The 22098-nt window shown below is 42.6% G+C and overlaps 1 protein-coding gene across 5 annotated transcripts in view; it reads right to left on the minus strand.

The window, feature by feature from the left end:
- Positions 1 to 2891: 2891 nt before the first annotated feature.
- The window catches only part of col15a1b (collagen, type XV, alpha 1b), a 41113-nt gene continuing 21906 nt past the window's right edge, over positions 2892 to 22098 (minus strand). For 3 of the 5 annotated variants that reach the window (XM_086271081.1, XM_086271083.1, XM_086271080.1), the window contains 29 exons: positions 21159 to 21212; positions 20993 to 21028; positions 20734 to 20862; positions 20510 to 20563; positions 20400 to 20426; positions 20227 to 20268; positions 19861 to 19923; positions 19363 to 19398; positions 19116 to 19199; positions 18880 to 18945; positions 18654 to 18689; positions 18393 to 18455; positions 18194 to 18283; positions 14656 to 14691; positions 14501 to 14554; positions 14051 to 14107; positions 13436 to 13495; positions 12700 to 12744; positions 11342 to 11423; positions 11145 to 11170; positions 10729 to 10827; positions 10422 to 10566; positions 10261 to 10325; positions 10024 to 10155; positions 8971 to 9066; positions 8754 to 8828; positions 8371 to 8568; positions 7696 to 7811; positions 2892 to 5670 (listed from right to left, as the gene is read on the minus strand). In XM_086271081.1, coding sequence (XP_086127207.1) covers positions 5448 to 5670; positions 7696 to 7811; positions 8371 to 8568; positions 8754 to 8828; positions 8971 to 9066; positions 10024 to 10155; positions 10261 to 10325; positions 10422 to 10566; positions 10729 to 10827; positions 11145 to 11170; positions 11342 to 11423; positions 12700 to 12744; positions 13436 to 13495; positions 14051 to 14107; positions 14501 to 14554; positions 14656 to 14691; positions 18194 to 18283; positions 18393 to 18455; positions 18654 to 18689; positions 18880 to 18945; positions 19116 to 19199; positions 19363 to 19398; positions 19861 to 19923; positions 20227 to 20268; positions 20400 to 20426; positions 20510 to 20563; positions 20734 to 20862; positions 20993 to 21028; positions 21159 to 21212 — 2289 coding nt within the window. In that variant the 3' untranslated portion in view covers positions 2892 to 5447. The remainder of the gene's footprint in view (positions 5671 to 7695; positions 7812 to 8370; positions 8569 to 8753; positions 8829 to 8970; positions 9067 to 10023; positions 10156 to 10260; positions 10326 to 10421; positions 10567 to 10728; positions 10828 to 11144; positions 11171 to 11341; positions 11424 to 12699; positions 12745 to 13435; positions 13496 to 14050; positions 14108 to 14500; positions 14555 to 14655; positions 14692 to 18193; positions 18284 to 18392; positions 18456 to 18653; positions 18690 to 18879; positions 18946 to 19115; positions 19200 to 19362; positions 19399 to 19860; positions 19924 to 20226; positions 20269 to 20399; positions 20427 to 20509; positions 20564 to 20733; positions 20863 to 20992; positions 21029 to 21158; positions 21213 to 22098) is intronic. The other 2 variants (XM_086271082.1, XM_086271084.1) reach the window with 1 other exon arrangement.

Here is a 22098-nt window from a genome sequence, read left to right on the forward strand (position 1 = left end):
AGAGTAAAAGTAAAAAGTTGTCAGAAAATAAGCTACAGATCCACTTAAGTACAGTAACAAAGTATTTGTACTTTGTTGATTCCTATCGCTACTACTAACATTAAGTAATTGTGAAATATTGGGAATAGAGAAACATTGTGTTAGAGCCCCAACTTTACTTCTGGAGTTGACTGTTGAGGTGAGGAGGGATGAGATGGTGTTTTATTAAAATGTCGGTCAGGTTGTTTCTTTCCTTCATGTTTTCACCTCTTTGGTGAAGGAGACCTCCGAAGATAAAACATAGCTATGCTCCCTCATATCTTCTTTCTGAAAGTGTTGGCACAAATTAAAATTTGCCTCCATGGCACACAAACGCCTACAAGCTTTTTTTTTCTCCTCTATCTTTGGCAATGTTATGTATGTTAGTAGATGAATTCTCATAAACCTAAAATTAAAGTTTGTTTAAAATTTTTTTTACAGTTACAGACAGTGAAATGGTAAAATTACTCTAATAGTATATATTTATGATGATGATATTATTTATTATTATATAATCTCAAAAAATAGCTAACTGTACCTTTAAAGGTAACAGGGAAGAGATCCGAGAGAAGAGCCTGTGGTATGTCAAATTAGACCAAAGTTTGACTGAAAAGAAGTGGCAACATGTCTTATGAAGTGATTAATCCAGATTTGAAATTTTTGGTGGATGTCAATCTTTGTGGAGGAGGTTAGGACAGAGGTACAACTGTGACTGTAGAACCATCTGTAAAACATGGTGGAGGCTATACCATGATTTGGAGCTGGGGATCTTGCTAAAACTGATGGAACTATAAACACTGAAAATACAGTCAGATTTTGATCCAACATGACAGTTATCCCAAACACACTGCTGGGTAGAACCCAGAGTTCAAGGTTCTAAGAGAAAACCCAACTAAAGTCAGCCAACATCCAAAGATCTTCAGTATGTCCTTCAAAACACAGAACTATTTCTGAAATGACAAGAAAGCTTGCCTAAGAGAGATCAGGCTGCGCTGCTTGTGTTCACAAGCTCTACTTTTGCGTTATTTCGATGTACACTCAACAAAAATATAAACGCAACACCTTTGTTACTGCTCCCATTCCCCATGGGATGGACGTAGAGACCTAAAATTCATTCCAGATACACAATATAACCATCCCTCCCAAACAGTGGTCACAAATCAGTCCAAATGTGTGGTAGTGGGCACATCTGCTATATTGAGATAATCCATCCCACCTCACAGGTGTGCCACATCAGGATGCTGATCTGACATCATGAGTAGTGCACAGGTGTACCTCAGACTGCCCACAACAAAAGGCCACCCTGGAATGTGCAGTTTTGTCTCACAGCAAAATGCCACAGATGCCACAAGCAATGAGGGAGCGTGCAATTGGCATGCTGACAGCAGGAATGTCAACCAGATCTGTCGCCCGTGCATTGAATGTTCATTTCTCAACCATAAGCCGTCTCCACAGGCGTTTCAGAGAATATGGCAGCACATCCAACCGGCCTCACAACCGCAGACCTCGTGTAACCACACCAGCCCAGGACCTCCACATCCAGCAGGTTCACCTCCAAGATCGTCTGAGACCAGCCACCCAGACAGCTGCTGGAACAATTGGTTTGCACAACCAAACAATTTCTGCACAAACTGTCAGAAACCGTCTCAGGGACGCTCAACTGCATGCCCGTCGTCCTCATCGGGGTCTTGACCTGACTCCAGCTCGTCGCCGTAACAGACTTGTGTGGGCAAATGCTCACATTCGATGGCGTCTGGCACGTTGGAGAGGTGTGCGCTTCACGGATGAATCATGGTTCACATTGTTCAGGGCAGATGGCAGCTGAGAATGTCCCAGTTCTTGCATGGCCAGCATACTCACCGGACATGTCACCCATTGAGCATGTTCGGGATGTGCTTGACCGGCGTATACGACAGCGTGTACCAGTTCCCACGAATATCCAACAACCTCGCACAGCCATTGAAGTGGAGTGGACCAACATTCCACAGGCCACAATTGACAATCTGATAGACTCCATGCGACGATGTGTTGTACTGCATGAGGCAAATGGTGGTCACACCAGATACTGACCGGTTCTGGGTCCCCAGACCCCCAATAGCGCAAAAAACTGCACATTCCAGGGTGGCCTTTTGTTGTGGGCAGTCTGAGGTACACCTGTGCACTACTCATGATGTCAGATCAGCATCCTGATGTGGCACACCTGTGAGGTGGGATGGATTATCTCAATATAGCAGATGTGCCCACTACCACACATTTGGACTGATTTGTGACCACTGTTTGGGAGGGATGGTTATATTGTGTATCTGGAATGAATTTTAGGTCTCTACGTCCATCCCATGGGGAATGGGAGCAAAAACAAAAGTGTTGCGTTTATATTTTTGTTGAGTGTACATTTGGATGATTTAGTACATTTCTGTGCCCATTTCCTGTTTTCCTAGCAAAAAAGAAAAAATTCCACATCCACTTGTCTAAACTTCATATAAATGAAAGATTAAATATGAATTCATATTCACACAAGTCTGGTGCTTTCAGGGGCTTTGACTAATAGGGTAATATTAGCTAACATTTTAAAAATTCCTGATTACTAATTACTGTGACTGTTACAACATGTTTTAGCCTCTCATTGAGAACTACTACTGATACGTGATGCATCTGCAAACTGCTAACTGTGGGGGAAAGAAATTGGTTAAATGTACGATTCCGAATATAAAATGCACTTCTTCAAAGCTAAATGACAATGCAGCAGTTTACATAAAAAGCTGTTTTTTTTGCTAGCTTACCAATGTTCTCGTTGGTTCTTCTGCATGACATTTGATGATTTTGTTGAACACATGTTGGAGGACATAAATGAGCCACAACTTATAAAAAAAAAAAAAAGCAAAAAAACCACCACGTGACATTTTATTCAGTGAGCACCAGTCAGTCAGTACAAACCGTCAGTTTTTTCCTCAGAACCTCAAGTTTTGTTTGAACAGAGACATTAAAGTCAGACAACAGAAAAACAAGCTACGCCTCAGTGAAAGCGCGGTGGGAGGAGGCCTTCTGTCTTTTAGTGTGCTTCATACAAAACCTACAGAGTAAAAAATAAACAACACCTGAACAACACATACATATATATATTTATATACATACATGTTCCAACCTCACACAACCAAATCTGAATGTGAGCTGACTGTTTTCACGCTAGGTCCTGCTACAGTACATATTAATGTTGATGTCCACTCTAATATTGTTACTTCAAAAGAGATGTGTTAATGATGAACTTTTATTAAAGGACGCAGAACAAAAGAAATTGAATTTGTAGGACTAAGCTTTGGAAAAAAAATGGTGTAAACAAAACTGGTGGTTTTACAGCAGGGGGCATCATAGTGCAGTTAGCCTATGCTGAAGCCTTCAGTATCACCTGTACTTTTTTATTGTTGTAGTCTTATCATGCTTTAAAAAAAAGATTAATGTTTTCAATATCAGATTAAAATGTAATGTTAAAAAAAGGAAGAAAACACAAGGACAAAGGCTATCCGACAGGCTACACTGTGACAGATCAAGGACGAATTTAAAAAGGATTGTCCTTGTTAGTATCACTGCTTTTATATATCATAGAGTGCCGTCAGCTAAATCCTCATAGAGCTGTAAACCTCAGTCCCAGCAGCAGTGGAAGTCAGTTGACCAAAAGGAAAACAAATCCACGTCGTTAGTTACACTTCGCCAATACAAGTTTGGACCCTGCTTTGCAGAGCTGCTGCAAATTTCCATGATGTGAATCTCCCATTCTACATTTCTAAGGTGCTCTACCAGATTGGGATCAGGTGAACTCATAGTCATGTTCAAGAATCAGTTTGAGATTACCTGTGACCCTATCACCTGAATGTTGAAGCAGAAATCAAAACTCATCAGACAAGGCAAGGTTTTTCCAGCCTGCTACTGTGAGCCTGTGTGACCTGTAGCCTCAGATTCCTGTTCTTAGCCAATAGGAGTAGCAGAGGGTGTGGTCTTCTGCTGCTGTAGCCAATCTGCTTTAATGTCATGTGTTCAGAGATGCTCTTCTACATCCTTTGTTTGTAACAAATAGCTATTTGAGTTACTGGTGTCTACCTATCATAATTTTCCATAAACCCTGAAAATCCAGTAGATCAGCAGTTTCTGGAATACCAACAACCGTGCCACATTCAGACTTAAACCTTTCTTTCTTTTTTCACCTTTCTTCCACATTTTGGTGTTTGTTTTAAACTTCAAGTCCAGTTGACCATGTCTACAGTTAATGCCATGAGATTGATGACTAGTTTAACCAGTATATCTAATGAAGTGTCTGTTGAGTGTTTTTCCCCTGCTTGCCAAATCCCCCATTCATCCGTCATTCATCCCCGGATGTAAGAAATTAACACTCGTGCCATTTTCTGGTGACACATCAGTCATTAGTTAGTGACTAAAGTCTAAGACGTGTGTACAGCTGTTTCCACATGCTTCAAATGTGTTTGGGAAACTTTGGTACCAGTGAACTCAAACACACATTGGTTCATTTTGACTCACTGTGGCATACACTGCCCTGCTGCTGACGCACAGGCTCACTAAAAGCATCAGACGTAGCTCACAATGAAAGCACGGTTTCAATATGACTAATATTTGAATTGACAGCCCCTGCTGTTTAAAAAAATACTGACACGTTTTTTTTAATCTCCAATAAAGTACATATATGATTATGACCTCATTTTAATTTGAAGCCCTTCATTCTCACTTGGTCTTGCAGACAAATTTATGCATGGTAACTGTAGCCTGTTTGATGCAGACGGCTAAGAAAAATCTAGACACGGACAGACATGTAAGACCCGCAGGCTTAAATCCGGCTTCGAGTGGGAACTAAACATGAAACCAATACAAAGAAAACTTAAAGAGGACCTACTGCTCTTCCTTTTTTGTCTTATTTTTAAGCCTAATTCTATCATATTTTTGTTGTTACAGTGTTACAAGGATGACCAAATAATGAGGCCAAAGGTTCAGTCTCTGGGCCTTTTAATGAATTTGAGAGGATCTCGTCATATCGCAGTTCAGACTGTGAGTGTAAAAGTCCCACCCACCTGCTACTGAATTCTGAATTCGGTGTTTATGAGTGGCAGCCAATCAGAAGAAACTTCTTAGAAGGGGCGTGGCTGCACTGAAGTGCTTCCTCAGTATAAGATAAATAAGGATTACTTTGGATTGTGAATAAAGCAAAGTTACTCTAGCACAGTCCAAAAATAAAAATATGGAGCTGGAAATGAGTATGATAAGTCCTCTTTAAATGTGAATGCATGTTAGTGTGGGAGTGTTTCTCGGTATGTTTGCATGTGGGAGCTGAAGTACATCATTATGTGCCCGCATGTGTTTCCCATTCATGTGTCACATCTTCTACTTAGATCATGCCTGCATGTGTTTATGTGTGTGTGTTTGTTTGCTCAGTTCCTCCTTTGATGCATGTTGCCCACATATGTGTTTTCTATACACAGCACTACATAGTGGTTGGAGCAGGCGCGCACGTGCTGCCCTAACAGTCGTCCCGTCTGCAGCAGGGCAACCTGACCCGTCACCGCCATGTCCGCTGTCCTCCAGGCCTCGCAGTAGTTAGTGGTCAGGCGGATGCCCGTGGTGCTGGAGCCATGCCAAACCAGCTTCTCTGGCCTATGGGAAAACGGAGAGAGACTTGGTGTGGATTTTACACAGACCGTCCCTGTGCTATAGCAGTTTAGGTAAAGACGGACAAATGGAAGACAAGGGCATTGAGGTCGACTGCAGCTACTTCTTTGAAGGCAGTTCACAGCAGAAAGAGCCTGTGTGTGTGAAGTTTGCACATTCTTGTGTCTGAGTTCTCCACATGGTTTTGCCTGTCCAGCTGGAAGACTGACCAGTATTCTTCTTTACAAGGAAATATTGAACTTACTGGGCAGCTTTAGTTAATGTTTTCTTTGTGCTTTAAGATGCACTGTTATACAACAGTTCAACTTTTTGCTACTCCTGTCTCCTCATTATCTAAAATTAGACAGGTGCATCATCTCCTGGTGCCTTGAGGTAAGAAGCTTCCCATTCGTGTGTTATTAGGACCAAACTGAATCCGAGAGTTACTCCTTATGAGCTCCTAACTCTACAACTAAAACTATAATTTTGAATATCACTCTTAGCTGATTGATAAAACTGTCAGGCTAATGCAACACATGCCTTTGCTTTTCTGTGCTTCTTAGTTCATCGCATGGCATACACTGGCACAGATTAGTGACAGTAGGAAAAATAAAATATTTCTTTGGTTTATGAATTCATGAAGTCTGCTCACTGCGGCCTGAGTTTATTGGTTTAAGAACGCTTGTTAAAGTGTGAAAAATCTCACCACTAGATGTCAGTAGATTGCAGTCAAATGACTTCTTCTTTTTTACCCTTCTCAATTCAAGTGCATAATCCTAGCTATGGTGGCTACTGTAGGACAAAGTCAGCCAAAAGCATAAAATTTAGAGTGTTTACCTCAGCTGTCAATGCTGGTTGAGAAACATCCATGACTATTTAGGCTGAAGGAGGCTATAAAACTCAGAGGAGTCTGATGCAAGCTCATTTCTGACCAATGACGGGGAAACTGAGGTGAGTTAGCTGCTGTTAGCTGCTGTTAGCTGCTGTGAGTTAACATTAGTGAAACTTTCCTTTAAGTGGCTCTAACACTGTTGGCCTCTGACACTTATTGAATAAGCCCGTATTTGATGTGAAAATGTAACCAAACTGTTTATCGGGGGCGCTGATTTTTAGGACATTCGAGGCTAACATTCTTCATAACATTCATAACTGGGTGTTTAGCTGGTTCTTTGCAGCTGCCTGAAGGCAGGAGGGTCAGCTGTCTAAGTAATTCTGAAAATATTGGGTGTAAATAAGCAATTCAAATTTGCCTTTATGAAACCCGAATGTCTATCAGTTCTTTCCTCTTGACTGGCATACTACATATGTGGCTGGTCACTAATCACATACATAAAACACAATCAGGTGTAATGGCAATGTCCATCGTGGCCGTTGTGTTTATGGAGATGGGGCAACATGGCTGCTTTTACAAACCCACTATGTGTTTTTTGCGGATTATTTCTAAGTTTATGAGAATGGAGTCATTTGTTTGAAGACAGAACAAACTCAAACGCCTGACTGTACCTTTAATTAAAAATGCCTGTGACTATATATGAGAGATGGATGTGACTATTGATGACTTTATTCATCAATAGTCCAGTTCAACCAAAGTTTATCTGGCTTTATTACCTTTTCATAACTGACCCCCCGCAGCACAAACAGGAGAATTTATGCAGGCTGACAAAGAAGCTATATATCACCAGAACCTTCTGTGAGTTGAGGAATGGAGCAGGATTTTGGTATTTCTGATCAATTTGCCAACTGACTGAGAAAACTGTTTTTTCACTCTCAATAAAAGACAACAAAAAAACTCTCCATCTTCCATCATGTTCTCATAAATGCTTAAAAAGTGCTCGTAAATGCATTTGCCAGTACCACTGTTCATCTGAGTGAGAGCTGCTGTCCACATGAACATGAAATTTATGGCCTGTACATCATAAAAATCGTTCTATTCAGCATTTTAGCCCAACTGGAACTCATAAATTAATCATTTTTGGCAAATGGCATCATTTTTCATTCCTTTGCTACACGTACTTTCCCCCACCCACTTACCAAGCCGAGTCACTCATTATATTGCGTCCATCAAAGGAGAAGATGGGTGTGGACGGATCAAACACGCCTCCATTCCCAGAGAAGATGGACATCCAACTATTGAACAACACTTGACCCTGAGGGCAGGACAGGGGGAAAAACTTGCTTAAGAAGATGCCAACTGTTAAAAATAATGTGTTTTAAATGAGAAAAACAAAACCCCAGAAAATATATCACTTCTACTTTGTGGAATAATCTGTTCTTTGTTTGAAGAAAACCACATAATGCACTCAGGGTTAAGGTTTGATATCCGTGTAATTCCTTTGAATTTGGGTCTAATTTCTGATACCTAAAAATACTACTACTAAAGATGTAGGTGCAGTGGAACAAGGAAGGAACAATACTTCCCCTTCTTAGATTATCACAACTGTTATTATAGTATGTCCTGTAGAGCATACTAACTTCCCCTTCTTACAATGTTGTTTCACAGTGTTACTAGGGGTTTGCAGGTTGTATTATAGAGTATCTTAAATTTCTCTTCTTACACTACTTACAAGACATATTTTTTTGTTTTCTATCTTTTAAATGTGCCACTCGCTTTTACTCTCTATTTTATTTGATACTGAAAATATTCCTGCTGGAAAAGAAAGCCAAGTGTTGCATCATGTATTGTGTAGTGCTATGAAACCTGCTCACCCTCAGATTAACCACGGGCATGTCATTGCGGTCAGCCTTTCTGACAATGGTTGCCAGGTCCTGAAGGTGTGATGACAGGAAGGCTCTGTATGTGGAGGTGAGCCCCACGGCGCGTGCCTGTTGGTAACACTGGAAGTCTGCTCCGCGGATGCCACGCATATCTCCTTTGAGCGGGGCGTTCAGTGCTACGAGATGAAGCTAGACGAAAGAGAAATGGAGCACAAAGATTAGAGAAAGTATTCTCAGTCATACCTGATGTGCTCTTCATTACAGATGAAATATAAAATCTGAAAGGCCTCCAGTGAGCCAATTCATTTTCACCCTCTGGGTTTGGAATTGGGCTTCATTTGTGATGAGTATGCCTAATATGTGTTTGGACTCACCCCAGAGACTGCATTGAAATGCTGTGGTAGCAGGTTATAACTGTGCTGGTATCCTCTGCTTCCCTCCTGCAGCTCCTGTTCAACAAAAAAGTTGGATAAGTGTGTTTTTAAAAAACAAAAACAAAAAAACAACAACTTTGAATTAATTTTTTTTTTTTAAGTTGCTTTCAAAGTTCTGTTCAGTGAGGTTCCAGTGTGTGCGCATTGGTGTTTGGACCTGGCTGTGCATCCTATGGGCTCTACTCCATTCTCCGGGTCTGCTGAGGGACTGAGATGTGTCTGATGAAGGTTCATAATGGATTAACTCTCCGAGCTGACACAGAACACACACACACACACACACACACACACACACACACACACACACTGCAGTTTACTCTTGATGTCAGTGAGACACAAACTACCACCAGCATTAATAGGACACACTGGCAAAATCCAAAGAGAAGAATACAGTAATATTTGTATTTTATATAGTGTTTGATATAAAATGATGTCCAGTCCAGCATTTTTGCACATAGCACTTCAGTTATTCATTTAAATAAATTATTGCAAAGTCCTTTCAATAAATATTTGAGCAAATAATCGGAACAAATAACAGACAAGTGAAAACACAAGACAAGCTTACAAAATAATACATTACTTGAATAATCAAAACAAAACACATATATGTAATACTGAACACACACAATTGAAGCATCTTGGGTCAAAGTTGATAAGTGATGCCCATCATCTCTGGCTGACGGTAATCCAGAGGAACCATTAGGTACTTTCTGTTCGCATTCTTGGCATAAAATGTCTCCTTCAGGTTTGGAAACTCTAGGCCAGGGGTGTCCAACACCAGTCCTCGAGAGCTACTGTCCTGCGGCTCTTCGATGCATCCCTACTCCAACACAGCTCAATCAAATGGTGGGATTACCTCTTCAGCAGCCATCAAGTTTGGCAAAGGCCTGATAACAAGCCATTCATTTGATTCAGGTGTGTCGGAACAAGGATGCGTCTAAAAGCTGCAGGACAGTAGCTCTCGAGGACTGGTGTTGGACAACCCTGCTCTATGCTATACCGCTAAAAGCAGTTTGAAGGAGACTATAATGTTGCTGTTTGCACATGTTTGAGACGTGTGGTGAAACTCTACAGTACAAGAGGACAAATCAATTCTTTTGGACAGTGATTTGAAAGTAGAAGCTTCACAGGAAGATGCAGCGGACGATGATCTTATAGAGGATATTATATCCTGAAAGATATTGAATCTTTCTGGTCTCGTCCTACACACCTGGATCTTGTGCCAACCATTGCGTGCTCTGATGTACAGCTCGCCTCCCCTTTCAGACACATATGCCAAGGTACCTTCAGCAGCATGGTGTGCCTCTTGGGTGAGGGCGTGGATTGTCTTATAGCTGGTAACCTGAACACAAACCATCAGAGCATCAGTGATGACACTTTAAAATGTTAGCTAATCATTTGATTCTCCATTTATTCCAAGTATGGTTACACCTCAGCAGTTTCTTACAAAGTTTGCATATCCTGGAGAGCCTGGTGGACCAGGAGGACCGGGAGGGCCGGGGACACTGACAGCTGATGACAACACAATTACTTTAAACTCATAAAATCAATACACATGTAGTACAGGCTGTGACTTGGTACTTGTTTTAACTTTATAGACACACATACTTGATCCGTATGGAGGGGGTGGTCCTGGGGGCCCAGGAGGGCCAGGCGGACCTTGAGGTCCAGACCGTCCAAATCCTGGAGGTCCAGGCTGACCAGGAGAACCAGTAGGACCCATTGGACCAACAATGGATTCGCCTTTCGGACCCTAGAGAAACAACAGAAGAATTCAATTCATTGTAAAAGAGTGGTATAATTTGCACAGCTTTGGCCAGAAGCCGGATCAGCTTTTACAAATAATCATTTTAAAATATTTTTTTAAATAACCTCCTGTTCTAGAATAGTATTTTTACCACATAGCTTAACTTACCACAAGGCCTGACCTCCCTGGGATCCCCAGAGGACCAGGCAGGCCCGCATCCCCTTTTTCTCCCTTCTGACCTTTGTATCCCTGATCACCTTTAGTCCCCTGAGAGATCAAAAGAGTACTCAGGATTCACCACTCTGCCACCGTCAAGGTGCATTTCTAGTGTATTAGCACATATTTCAGTCTTAAATGCTTAACAAGTGCCAGTTTGTCAGTTTTAATGTTTTGTTTGTGCGTTAGCTTGGTTTTATAGTTTAAAGTTGTTACATCTGAGAAGTTATACATTTAAACTACCGTACTTTGAAAAGTTATTACTTCCTAGATTATTTTAATAATTTGTCCTGATACGCAAAACCAAGCAGATGTACTTTTTTTTTTTTACCACGACTGTGTATTATGTGTTGTACGTGAGTACTCACCACATTTCCATCTGGAAATGTGAGCCCTAAGAAGAAAAATTACACATATCAAATCACACAAAGCAAGCAGCAGAACATGTGGTGTGAACTGTCAGCTGATAGACAGAACTTCCATATACTTTGGCCTCATGATACATTGACCATATTTAAAATGAACTTCCACCACTGTCCACTATCCTGTCATCTTAAGATCTCACCAGGAGTTCCTGGCTCCCCAGGTAATCCCTCATCTCCTTTGTCTCCTTTAGGTCCAGCTGAATGTCCCCTTGTCATTGACTCCTATGCACAAATACATCGTCATTGAGATAACATTTGTGTTGGGAAGCTGGCCCTTATACACATTTACAGTCGGGTTACACAACAGAACAAACAAGTGAACATCAGAAAGTTAATTTGCAAAGTCAAAAGTCACAATCAGAGACTGTGGTAAAAACAATGGATTATTGTAAAAAAGACAAGCAGATCAAAGCTAAAAATTATTGTCAGGATTACATAAACACCTGTTAAATACAAGGGATGCATGCTACAGACTGCAGCACTCATCCTGGGTTAAAATGTAGGATTAAGGTTCAAGCAAGCAACGTGTTATAAAAGGCTGATGAAAAAATTATGGTGGATTTAAGCTTTTCATTGAAGGATGACTTTTAACAAAAGTCGACTTGAAGACCTCCCAAAGCCCTCTGACAGATGGCAGAGAGGCCATTTGCACAGAGAATGTCCTGTTACTGCACTTCATTAACTACCTAAAAAACATTTTTAATTCCAAGTAAGTTTAGCCAAGCAGTCATCGTGGTGTTTTCAGCACACCATGTCTCCACATGGTGTCACTTCTAAGAGAAGGCTCAACCAAACCAAACACTCAGCACCACGACAGAAGGTACTGAAGGTCACGAACCTTGTTTATCTGAGAACACGTAGATCAGAGATGGGTTTATCATTATTTCATTACAATAAGAAAAAGGTTGTTAAAAATAGAAGTGACCACCTCCACACAGACTGTTTTTTTTCTCCAATTGATTGAACCAATTCTGATCTACATGCAGTAAAAGGATGTCTGTTTCCTTCTTCTTTTCAAAGGTTTACACAGCATCCTCTTCCTGAGACGATGATTAGGGGAAGAAACAGAGAAGGCAAGCAGAATTTAGACCCCGCCCCCCTTTAACATCTGGCATATCAGTGTTTGTACTGAGTGGAAAGATTGGATTGAAGTATAAGTGAAGTAAGAGGTACTGATGGTACCAAAATATATGAATTGGTCTTTGGGTAATTTGAAGAAAATGTTTTTGGTAATCTAGTTATGAATCATATACAGAATACAAAACAACCACATGTTAAAGCCAGAGGAATTAGGGCCAGCTCCACATTCATGTTGCCTTTTCAAAAACCATTAGGAGAGCAAAGAAGGACAAAATGAAGGGAAGAAAAACACGGAGAGGAAATGGGGAATGGGTTGAGGCCCACACCAGAGAGCTGCCATGCTGTGACACCCTCACACCAACAGAACCACCAACTTCCAACTGAAATGAACCAATCAGATGGTCAGACTCAGACTTACTCGTCCCATTTTGCAATGCGGTCTGGGGCGCACCGGGAACACTGTCTTTAAGATTCAAAGAAGAGCAGCGGAATCAGACTACAAGTCAATCACCCACCATGTTAAATGAGTCACGATCATAACCTGCACACGAGCATTAGTCATGTTTTTCCACGTTTACCACTTTTTATGTATAAAAGTTTATACAGAGAGACAATCGGCTGCTTATAACTTACTGAAATTTTGGCAGCATTTATTAAAAATGTCAACACTCTTCAACAAGCAGGATAAAACTCGTAACTAGTCAGGAAAATTCAGCCAGACATATTTTTAAGGTACTCTAAGGTGGTGAGTTAAAACCAGTGAGTAAATCCTGAATTATGAATTGAGGCAAAAACCATGTAAGATTTGGTAGTTCTGGTTTGCAATATTGTCAGTTCTTGCTGGTTATATAAACTGGTATTATTCATAAAAAGACTTGAACCTAATCAGAACTAATACTTTTGCTGTCCGCTGATGTCATCGTGCACTCTCTATGCTGTCCCTGTCTGCTTTGCACATGTGTGAGATGTGAGAACAGTAACACAGGGACACAAATGATCAGTCATCATTCAGAACCAGGTCCTTGCTGATGTTGACACTCCCCACCTATTCTCTGGAGTTTGAGATGGAATTAATATAGGAAGTGCAACTGCCTTATAAACTGGCCAGTAAATATGCTAGTGACTGATGTTTTGCTTCTCTGAGTCATACTTACTCCATTCAGACCAATAATTCTTCCTGGAAGTCCAGGTGGGCCGGGAGGACCTGGAGGTCCCTGAGACAGAGAATAAAACTATTTGTAACAAATATGATGTCGCTACAAACACACATACAAGAATGGCAATGACTATTCAAAAAAAACGATTACAATGATGTCAAAAACGGCCTGCCAGTGTCTGTGCTTATGTCTGAGTCTTGGTGTGTGAATGTATATTGAGGATTAATTTAGACGGGCCACGACATCAACTTCGACACATCAGATCAGTTTCATATATGGCATTTATTGAAGCTCCTCCAGCCTGCTGCTTCCTCTTAAAAGGGAGTTTTTCCTTCCCGCTGTTGCCAAAGTGCTTGCTCATACGGGGTCATATTGTTGGGTTTGGCGCTGGGGTTTTGCTGCTGAGATGTGCGCTATGATTACAATGATTACATTGGGAAGTTTCAACAGTTGTGCCACACACTATAGTCAGATGTACTAGCTGTAAAATAACTGGCTGAAGAATGATTCATGATATGATGATAAAATGCAACAGTATACTACTCATGGATGATTTAAGTGTAAAATAATGCTCTCTCTCTCTGCAATCCCTTCATGCCTTAATTCTCTTACCGGTGGGCCAACAGAATCTCCTCTGTCACCTTTCCTCCCTGGGATACCAGGTCGCCCCTACATAGAGGGAAGAACGGAAAAGCTTCAGTACTTTTGGCTCAAGAGGTTTTCCCAAACACTGAACAGAATCCATTGGACTGTGAGTGCATGCATGATAGGGAGAAAAGTGTTTGAAGGCACAGAAACAAGAGCGTTATGAATGTAGTTCTTATATTTAAAAGTGAATCGAAAGGAGAAAACCACCAAGCAGCTTGTCATTTCCCATTATGACTAGTTAGGGAAAAAATCAGTATGCTGAAAAACATGACACATTGTTCTGCTAATCACTGACAAGTATATTCCACTCAGTGGTTCTGTGTTTCCCTTGACTTTCATGTGCAAGTTCAGAACACTTTTAACCTATAGATGAGGCGTTCATATCCTAATAATCAAACATGCAAAATTACTCACTGGTCGCCCGGGGAAACCATATTCTCCTTTTTGTCCAGGAGGTCCTATTGGACCCTGAAATAAACAAACACACACTTATATTCAGTGTAATAACATACATAAAGGATGAATGTGTAGCAGAAATTTCCTTACTGTGATGTTCTCATAAAACTCACCGTAAGTCCAGTAGGTCCTGGGAAGCCATGGTCACCCTGTGCACAGTAAAGCAGCAAAATGTGAGAATTACATAGGTGGAAGTAATGACAGCGGTGGGTTGCTTTCATAGTTTCAGACTAGTTCTTTCTATAAAATAACAAAGATGTTATTCTAGGTCATTCTTTTTCATTAAAAAACCCATGAAAGGTCCTTAAAAGCACTTAGACCTATTTATACCTTGAGCAAATTTCAGTTTCAACCTTCATGGCACCCTTGTTAACAAAAACTAGGACTTGCATTATTTAGGGACCGAGGTTAGTATTCTATGTTAATAGTTCATTTAAGGAAAGTGGAAGGCAGAGAAGGCAGTTGAAGTGGCAGAGTCACGTATAAGACAGAAGACACTGGTGGGGGTCTTAGCAACAGGGAGAACAGGCTTGGGGTACTTCCGAAGGCCCAGGTCAGCAGGGCACAGGGAAAGGAGAGACACCAGCTACTCCAGGAAGAGGTCCGTGCAGGTGAGGAGGATGAGCGAGTAAGCAGGGCCGTAGGACTCAGGCGGCAGGGAGCGTGGACAAGGTGAGACAGTACCTTGCAGTGCAAGGTCACCTGAGCAAACATCATTCAGGCGGACTTCCACCGTGTCTGATTCCTCGTGCAGGCAGTATACGACACCCTGCCAAGCCCAGTAAACCTCCTTGTGTGGGGGAAGAGCAAGACATCTGCCTGTCCCCTGTGGTCTGGAAGAGGCACCCTAGAACACCTCCTCAGCAGCAGCCCGACGGCCCTGGCTAATGTTTGGTATCATTAGCATCATGACCAGGTGCTCAGAGACGTTGCTGAGCAGATTGCCTCAGCAATCAACACCAGCAAGCACCATCACGCTCCGAAGAAGGCAATCTCTTTCATTAAGGCTGGAGAGAAATCCCAGGCATGTCCACGGTTAACAACCGGCCTCCTCAACACAGCCTCTGATTGGCAGCTACGGGCTGACCTGGGTAAACAGCTAAAGTTCCTCCAGCACATAGGACAAGATGCCGGCGCGCACAGATGCAGCGGCTCTATGCTCTCCACTTAGGTGCCTTTCTTTTTCGTTTCTCCTCTTTTTCTTCTTCTTTTGTTTTTCTTATTGTAAAGCCAAATTTTCCTACAACCATCTGGAATCATGCAAGATCGGATATAACAGCCAGATCCCCATTACCAGTGATTATCAGAGGATGCACAACATCCCCCCGGAGATAGCGAGAACATCGGGCGCTCCGTGGATTGTTATCGGCTCTGCCAAGAAACGCAGGCGGCGGAAGGAACGCAAACAAAAGCGGGGATGCCGGTTGGGCCTGCTGGCCAGGCTAAAGAAGCAGCCTTTCAAACCACTGCTCCCGAGCATCTTCCTGACCAATGCACGTTCGGTCGTCAACAAAATAGACGAACTGAACCCACTTCTCGCCGCACAGCCAATCGTCTGCGACATCCTGGTCCTCATGGAGACATGGCTACAAGAGGGAATTCCTGACGCCTCAATGCAGCTAGCAGGCCGCACAATGCACCGGAGCGACAGAAAGTCTACAGCGGGGAAAAGCAGAGGAGGAGGTTTGTGCATTTACACACATAACAACTGGTGCACGAACACCAAGATCATCGCCACAGTCTGCTCCCCGGACATAGAGGCAATGTCTGTCATGTGCAGACCTTTCTACTTGCCCAGAGAACTGCCTGCAGTGCTAATAACAGCAGTCTACATACCACCAGACGCTAATGCTAGCTCAGCCCTTGCACACCTGCACGACATGATCTCCGAACAGCAACGGACATACCCAGAGGGAGTACACATCATTGCAGGGGATTTCAACAGAGCATGCTTAAGAACTGTGCTGCCTAAATTTGTACAACATGTGAAATGCCCTACGAGTGGAAATAACACCCTGGATCATGTTTACTCAAATATTAAGCCTACAGATGTGTTCCCCTCCCCCACCCGAGCATGTCCGACCACCTCTCCCTACTCGTTGTCCCGGCATACACACCACTCAGGAGAAGGACAAAGCCCACCATCAGAACCATTAACACCATTTCTGAGGAAGCTCTCGCTCAATTGCAGGACTGTTTTGCTCTCACAGAGTGGAGTGTCTTTGAACAGGATGACCTAGAGACTCACGCAACCGCAGTGCTGGGTTACATCAAACACTGCATGGACACTGTCACCACGGAAAAGCTGGTCCGGGTCTACCCCAACCGTAAACCCTGGATGACAAGCAAGGTTCAGGCACTGTTGTACTCTGCATACACATCTGGGGACCAGGACATGTACAGCAGAGCAAGAGCAGACCTTAAAAAAGGCATCAGAGCAGCAAAACTGGACTATTCACCCCCACCATGCACCCACCCTGCCCACAGCGTCCTCTGAGCACAGCCCCCACACATTTAGCCTCCAACAACATCAGGTCCGCAATGTGTTCAGAGCAGAGGAAAGCTGCTGGCCCCGACGTGTTAGAGTGCTCAAAGCCTGCGCCGACCAGCTGGCTCCTGTGTTCACCAGACTATTCAACCTCTCCCTGACACATGCCTCTGTCCCTCACTGCCTGAGATCATCAACAATAGTCCCAGTCCCCAAGTCCACCACCATCAGTAGCCTCAGTGACTACAGACTCATCGCACTGACTCCAGTGGTTGCAAAGTGCTTCGAGAAGCTGGTCCTAAAACACATAAAGGACTGCCTCCCACCCAGCTTCGCCCCCACCAGTTTGCCTATAAGGCAAATAGATCCACAGAGGATGCAATTTCCACCGCCCTCCACTCCACTCTGCATCACCTGGAGAATCCTGGGACATCAGTAAGGATGCTCTTCATTAATTTCCGCTCCGCCTTCAATACCATCATCCCAGACATTCTTATAGACAAGCTGGTAAACTTGGACTTTCCCCCCTCTCTAAGTAAAGACATCCCTTTGGCCAGACATGATCATCACTTCTGAGGCCTCAAAACATCTGATCATGCTGGAACTCGCAGTGCCATGGGAAGAGCGGATCGAGGAGGCCAATGAGAGGAAATGTGCCAAGTACCAGGAACTAGTGCAGGAGTGCAGGGGAAGAGGCTGGAAGACATTCTATGAGCCCATAGAAGTGGGATGAAGGGGCTTTGTAGGACGATCACGATCAGGTGGGTGTGGCTGAGGCAGCCAAGAAGAGGGCCATCCAGGCTGTGAGTGAAGCGGCAGAGAAAGCCACAAGGTGGCTGCGGATTAAAAGGGCTGATCCGCGGGTAGCTATTGGTATGCAAGTCGGAGCCTGATCACCCCCAGCTGGGTCGCCTGGGCGCGGGTGTATGATGACCCGAAACACCTGATGACCCCAGGATACATACATGCGTACCAATGCATCCAGGAGATGTTTCTTGCACAGGAACTGCATAAACAGGAATTCACTTAAACTAGTACAGGGACCAAACATTATTTGGCTCCAGCATTAGATACAGATTATTAAATACATTAAAGTCTTTCACCACAAAGTAACTAAATATATAGAAAGTCTTTTAGGGGTAAAAAGGTCACTTGTTGGCTACCTTTGTGCCTTTGGGCCCTTGAGGGCCTCTTGGTGCAGACAGGAGAGATCCATCAGCAGCAATTGTCACCCCTGGTTCTCCTTTCTCTCCCTGTCAAAATTAAATGTATGTTTATGTTGAGGAGAGGTGTTTAGGGTTGTTTCATAGGCATCGAAATGTATATGAACATGCTTTATGAATCTTCATATTCAGTTCTTACCTTAAGCCCTGCGGGGCCCTGGATACCTGTAGGTCCTATGTCTCCCTTTGGTCCCCTGGGGCCCTAGGAAGAGATGAAAGTTGGAAGATTAAGAAAAGGTTGCAATGAAATCGTGTGTTTAAAGATTTCTCTGGTACCTACCCCATTTAGCCAAAAGACAGCAAAAGAAAAAGAATCCAGAATAATCACATAAATATTTACATCCAGTTTTCCTGAATTTAATCATTTGGGACAAAAAGCGGTGTAGCAAAATGTTCTTACGGGAAATCCAGCTCTGCCAGGCAATCCCTCAGGACCCTGCAGCATGCAGACACACACACACATGCAGAGAAAAGCACACACATAAGCAAAAGCTCACCAAACACACCTGCAGCTGCAGCAAAAATCTTAATATCAGTTCATTTACGACCCCCTTCATCCATACTCCACGACGGAGCGGAACAACAAAGAACCTAAAACACACTGTAGTTCACTTGAAGCTACGCACCGTAGGCCCGGGTGGTCCTCTGATCTCTGTGACGTTGAGGATACCCTCTGTGACATTATAGAGCAGCTGTAGACAGAAGATATAATGATGACATTAGGGCACCTTTAGTATATTCAGAGATATGGAAAAAGCAGCATGTCTGCACAGCTACCACTACGACCACACAGTTGTTTGTTGGGCTGCCTCCATCTTAAGTCTTCATTCAATTAAATGTCATGTTGTGTGTTTGTGCGTACATCATGTACATTAATGACAGGTCCAGGAGCCCCAGGAGGCCCAGGTGGTCCTTGGATACTGAGGCCATCAGCTCCTCTTTCACCCTGCAATTCACATAATGCAGAATCATTAGTCCCTTACCAAAAACAGACATTTAGAAACAAACATGGTATTTGGAAGACATGAGAGGAAGCAACAAAACAGAAAGATGAAATGAAAATGATACAACAAATCACATCTAGGATAAAAGAGTTTTTCCGATCCTACCTTGGGTCCTGGACCGCCTTTCTCTCCTTTGGCCCCCTGTTTGTAAAGAGGAAGAAAATGTTGCACAGTGAATAAGTGAATAGTGCGAATTAATTTCAATGCATTCGATTTTATTTATATAAATCACAACAACAGTGACGCTACAATAATACCCCGCCACTCAGATGACACCCTGTGAGCAAGCACTTCATGAAAGTGGGAGTGGAGGGAGAGTTGTTGGAAAACATACACCATGTCCTCCAGGCTAGTTACCAAGGAGAATGGACCATTCAGACATTTTATCTGTAAAAAATGTTTCCTAAAATGTTGGCAAATTAATTAATTATAGATATATAACATAGCTTTTTGCAATATTTTGACAAGGTGCCTGTTCTGGAAGATTTTAGACTAGAGCCTTTTTTTGTCTGTATCATTTTTGCAGTGTGCAGTATTTGTTTTTTTTGCTGCTAACTACTTTTGAACTGCCAACCACCTCAGCCATCTAACACTGCTACTTACCCTAGGACCTGGTAGTCCAGCAGGACCCCGGAGACCCTCTGGTCCTGGTTCTCCTGGTTCACCCTGCCATCAGACACATCAGAAAATGAGGTAATAAAAAAGCTGCAAAGAGTGATGGTGATTTCACTCTAACGTAATGTGTGGCTCACGTGAAATATAACGTGCATTCCAATGATTAGAGAAAGTTAAGTTCACATAGATGAACTACGCTGTTTCATCAATGACCAAAAACACTTTAGCTCAATAGTTCTCAACTAGGTCATAAAATACACAACCTGTTGGCCACTAAATATAAACAATAAGTGGATGATAATTGATACTGCATATCAGAAACATATAAGTTGTGTCATTCCAAAATGAATTTACCTTGACAGAGAGCCCTGGAGCTCCTGGTGCTCCATCCTTACCCTACAGAAAACACAAACAAGTATGTTCAGTAAGAGCACCCTACTCAAAGAGTAACCAGATGTCGAGTATTAGTTGTTAAACATGTCATTGTAGCTATCTGTAAATTTGTTGAAAATTCATAAACAGATTACCTGTGGTCCTGGAGGGCCAGGTAGACCCTTAAAAGAACAAAAAGGATGCGTTACTTTATATGAATCAATAGATATACTGTACATAAACTCATATATCCCCTCACACTGACCTGTGGGCCTCTGACTCCAGTAATCTGATCAGTCATGCCAGATCCCTCCATATCCTGAAAACGAAGCCACGGTCTATAGTTATTGAGCTTCAATGTGATGAAAAAGACACAACCTTTTAATGTTTTCTACTGCAATTCTCATTTTCCTCTCGTTAATCTATATGAGGCTATATAGTAGCAGTGATATGTGGAGGACAGGTGATTAATAAACTGGGTTGGGTCACCTCTGCAAAGAATTTGGTTCCTGGAGGCCCTGGTGGGCCAGGAGGTCCTGGAAGGCCTCTCTTTCCTTCTGGACCAATAGGCCCTTGAGGCCCTGGAATTCCTTGGACACCCGTTGACCCACTTTCACCCTTCTCAGACAAACAGGAGACTTTCATTAGTAACAACAAGAACAGGAAATGTATTTATTTGTGGGCTACCAAACGATGTGAACAGGATGCCATTTACAGGTATGACTCTGTTTTGAGTAGTATAAATTACCTTTGGCCCAGGAGGCCCAGGTAGGCCTTGCTCACCCTAAAGGAAGTAAAGGAGTTAATATACTTTAGTTACCTATCATTACTAATAAAGACTGTCTACACTAAAAATGTGCAGAAGTTTGGCAATAAGGTTAGATGTCTTTTCTTTTAGCTCTTGGTGTTCATACCTTCTCGCCTGCAGCCCCAGGTGAACCTGGAGGACCAGCTTTTCCTGCTGGACCCTGGAAATATAGAAAGACACATGCAGAGTGTAGAGAAATAAAGCTGTGGTAAGTCATAGGTATGCTAGTATGGGAGCATACTGTCGCTGTGTGTTGACACTTTGGCTGTTCCAACAGGAACAATCCAGAGTGCAACTGTGACCCTCGTCACCTTAAAGGAATACATGAATGTTTGGAAGCTGTTCGATTCTTCAGCTTCCTTAAATGATAATATCATCCATGCCAACACTGCTCTGCACTAAATGATGATTTTAACCTCAATACGAAACGTTCTGCTTTAACGCAGACAATGGTAAATGGCTGTTTATATCATTGCCTCTTATTTGTCCAACTGGCACAAACAATTCAAAGCAGCAACATACAAATAAATTGAACAATTTTCAATCAAGGTGTTTGTGACTGTTTGCCATTTAGCTAAATGTGCTGTAGCGTGAAGGATCGATGTCATCAACCATATAGGCGAGGATGATTTTATCGCCTCTTTTTTCATCACCTAACAGCAAGCTGAAGTGATGATACATTCAGTATATCCCTTTAATCAAGCAGCACCACTCAGAGCAGTGTTTCTGTGCCAACCCACTGATGGACCCATAAAACCTCAGACTTCATTGGTAACACACTCACTGCCAGCTGATCCAAGAGAAGACTGCTTACTACTAAAGCTATAATATGTATTTCTGTTTGTTCATCAATCCAGCACATTAATCTAGTCCAGGATATTTCGTTTAACTGATAATATTGAGAGCTTTTTGTCACGTGACCTTGGTGGCACTGTCACATACAAATCTTTACTTAACCAACTGTTTGGTTCATGTAGAAATCGCCCATTTGTAACTTTAGTAGCAGACGCAGGGATATATATATACAGTAGTTTATATATCCCTGA

This window comes from Aulonocara sp. 'chitande type north' Nkhata Bay, linkage group LG18 (genome assembly GCF_057382095.1).
Source record: "Aulonocara sp. 'chitande type north' Nkhata Bay isolate Kocher_YH1m ecotype deep benthic linkage group LG18, A_spYH_male_GT1.1, whole genome shotgun sequence".
Taxonomy (NCBI): Eukaryota; Metazoa; Chordata; class Actinopteri; order Cichliformes; family Cichlidae; genus Aulonocara; species Aulonocara sp. 'chitande type north' Nkhata Bay.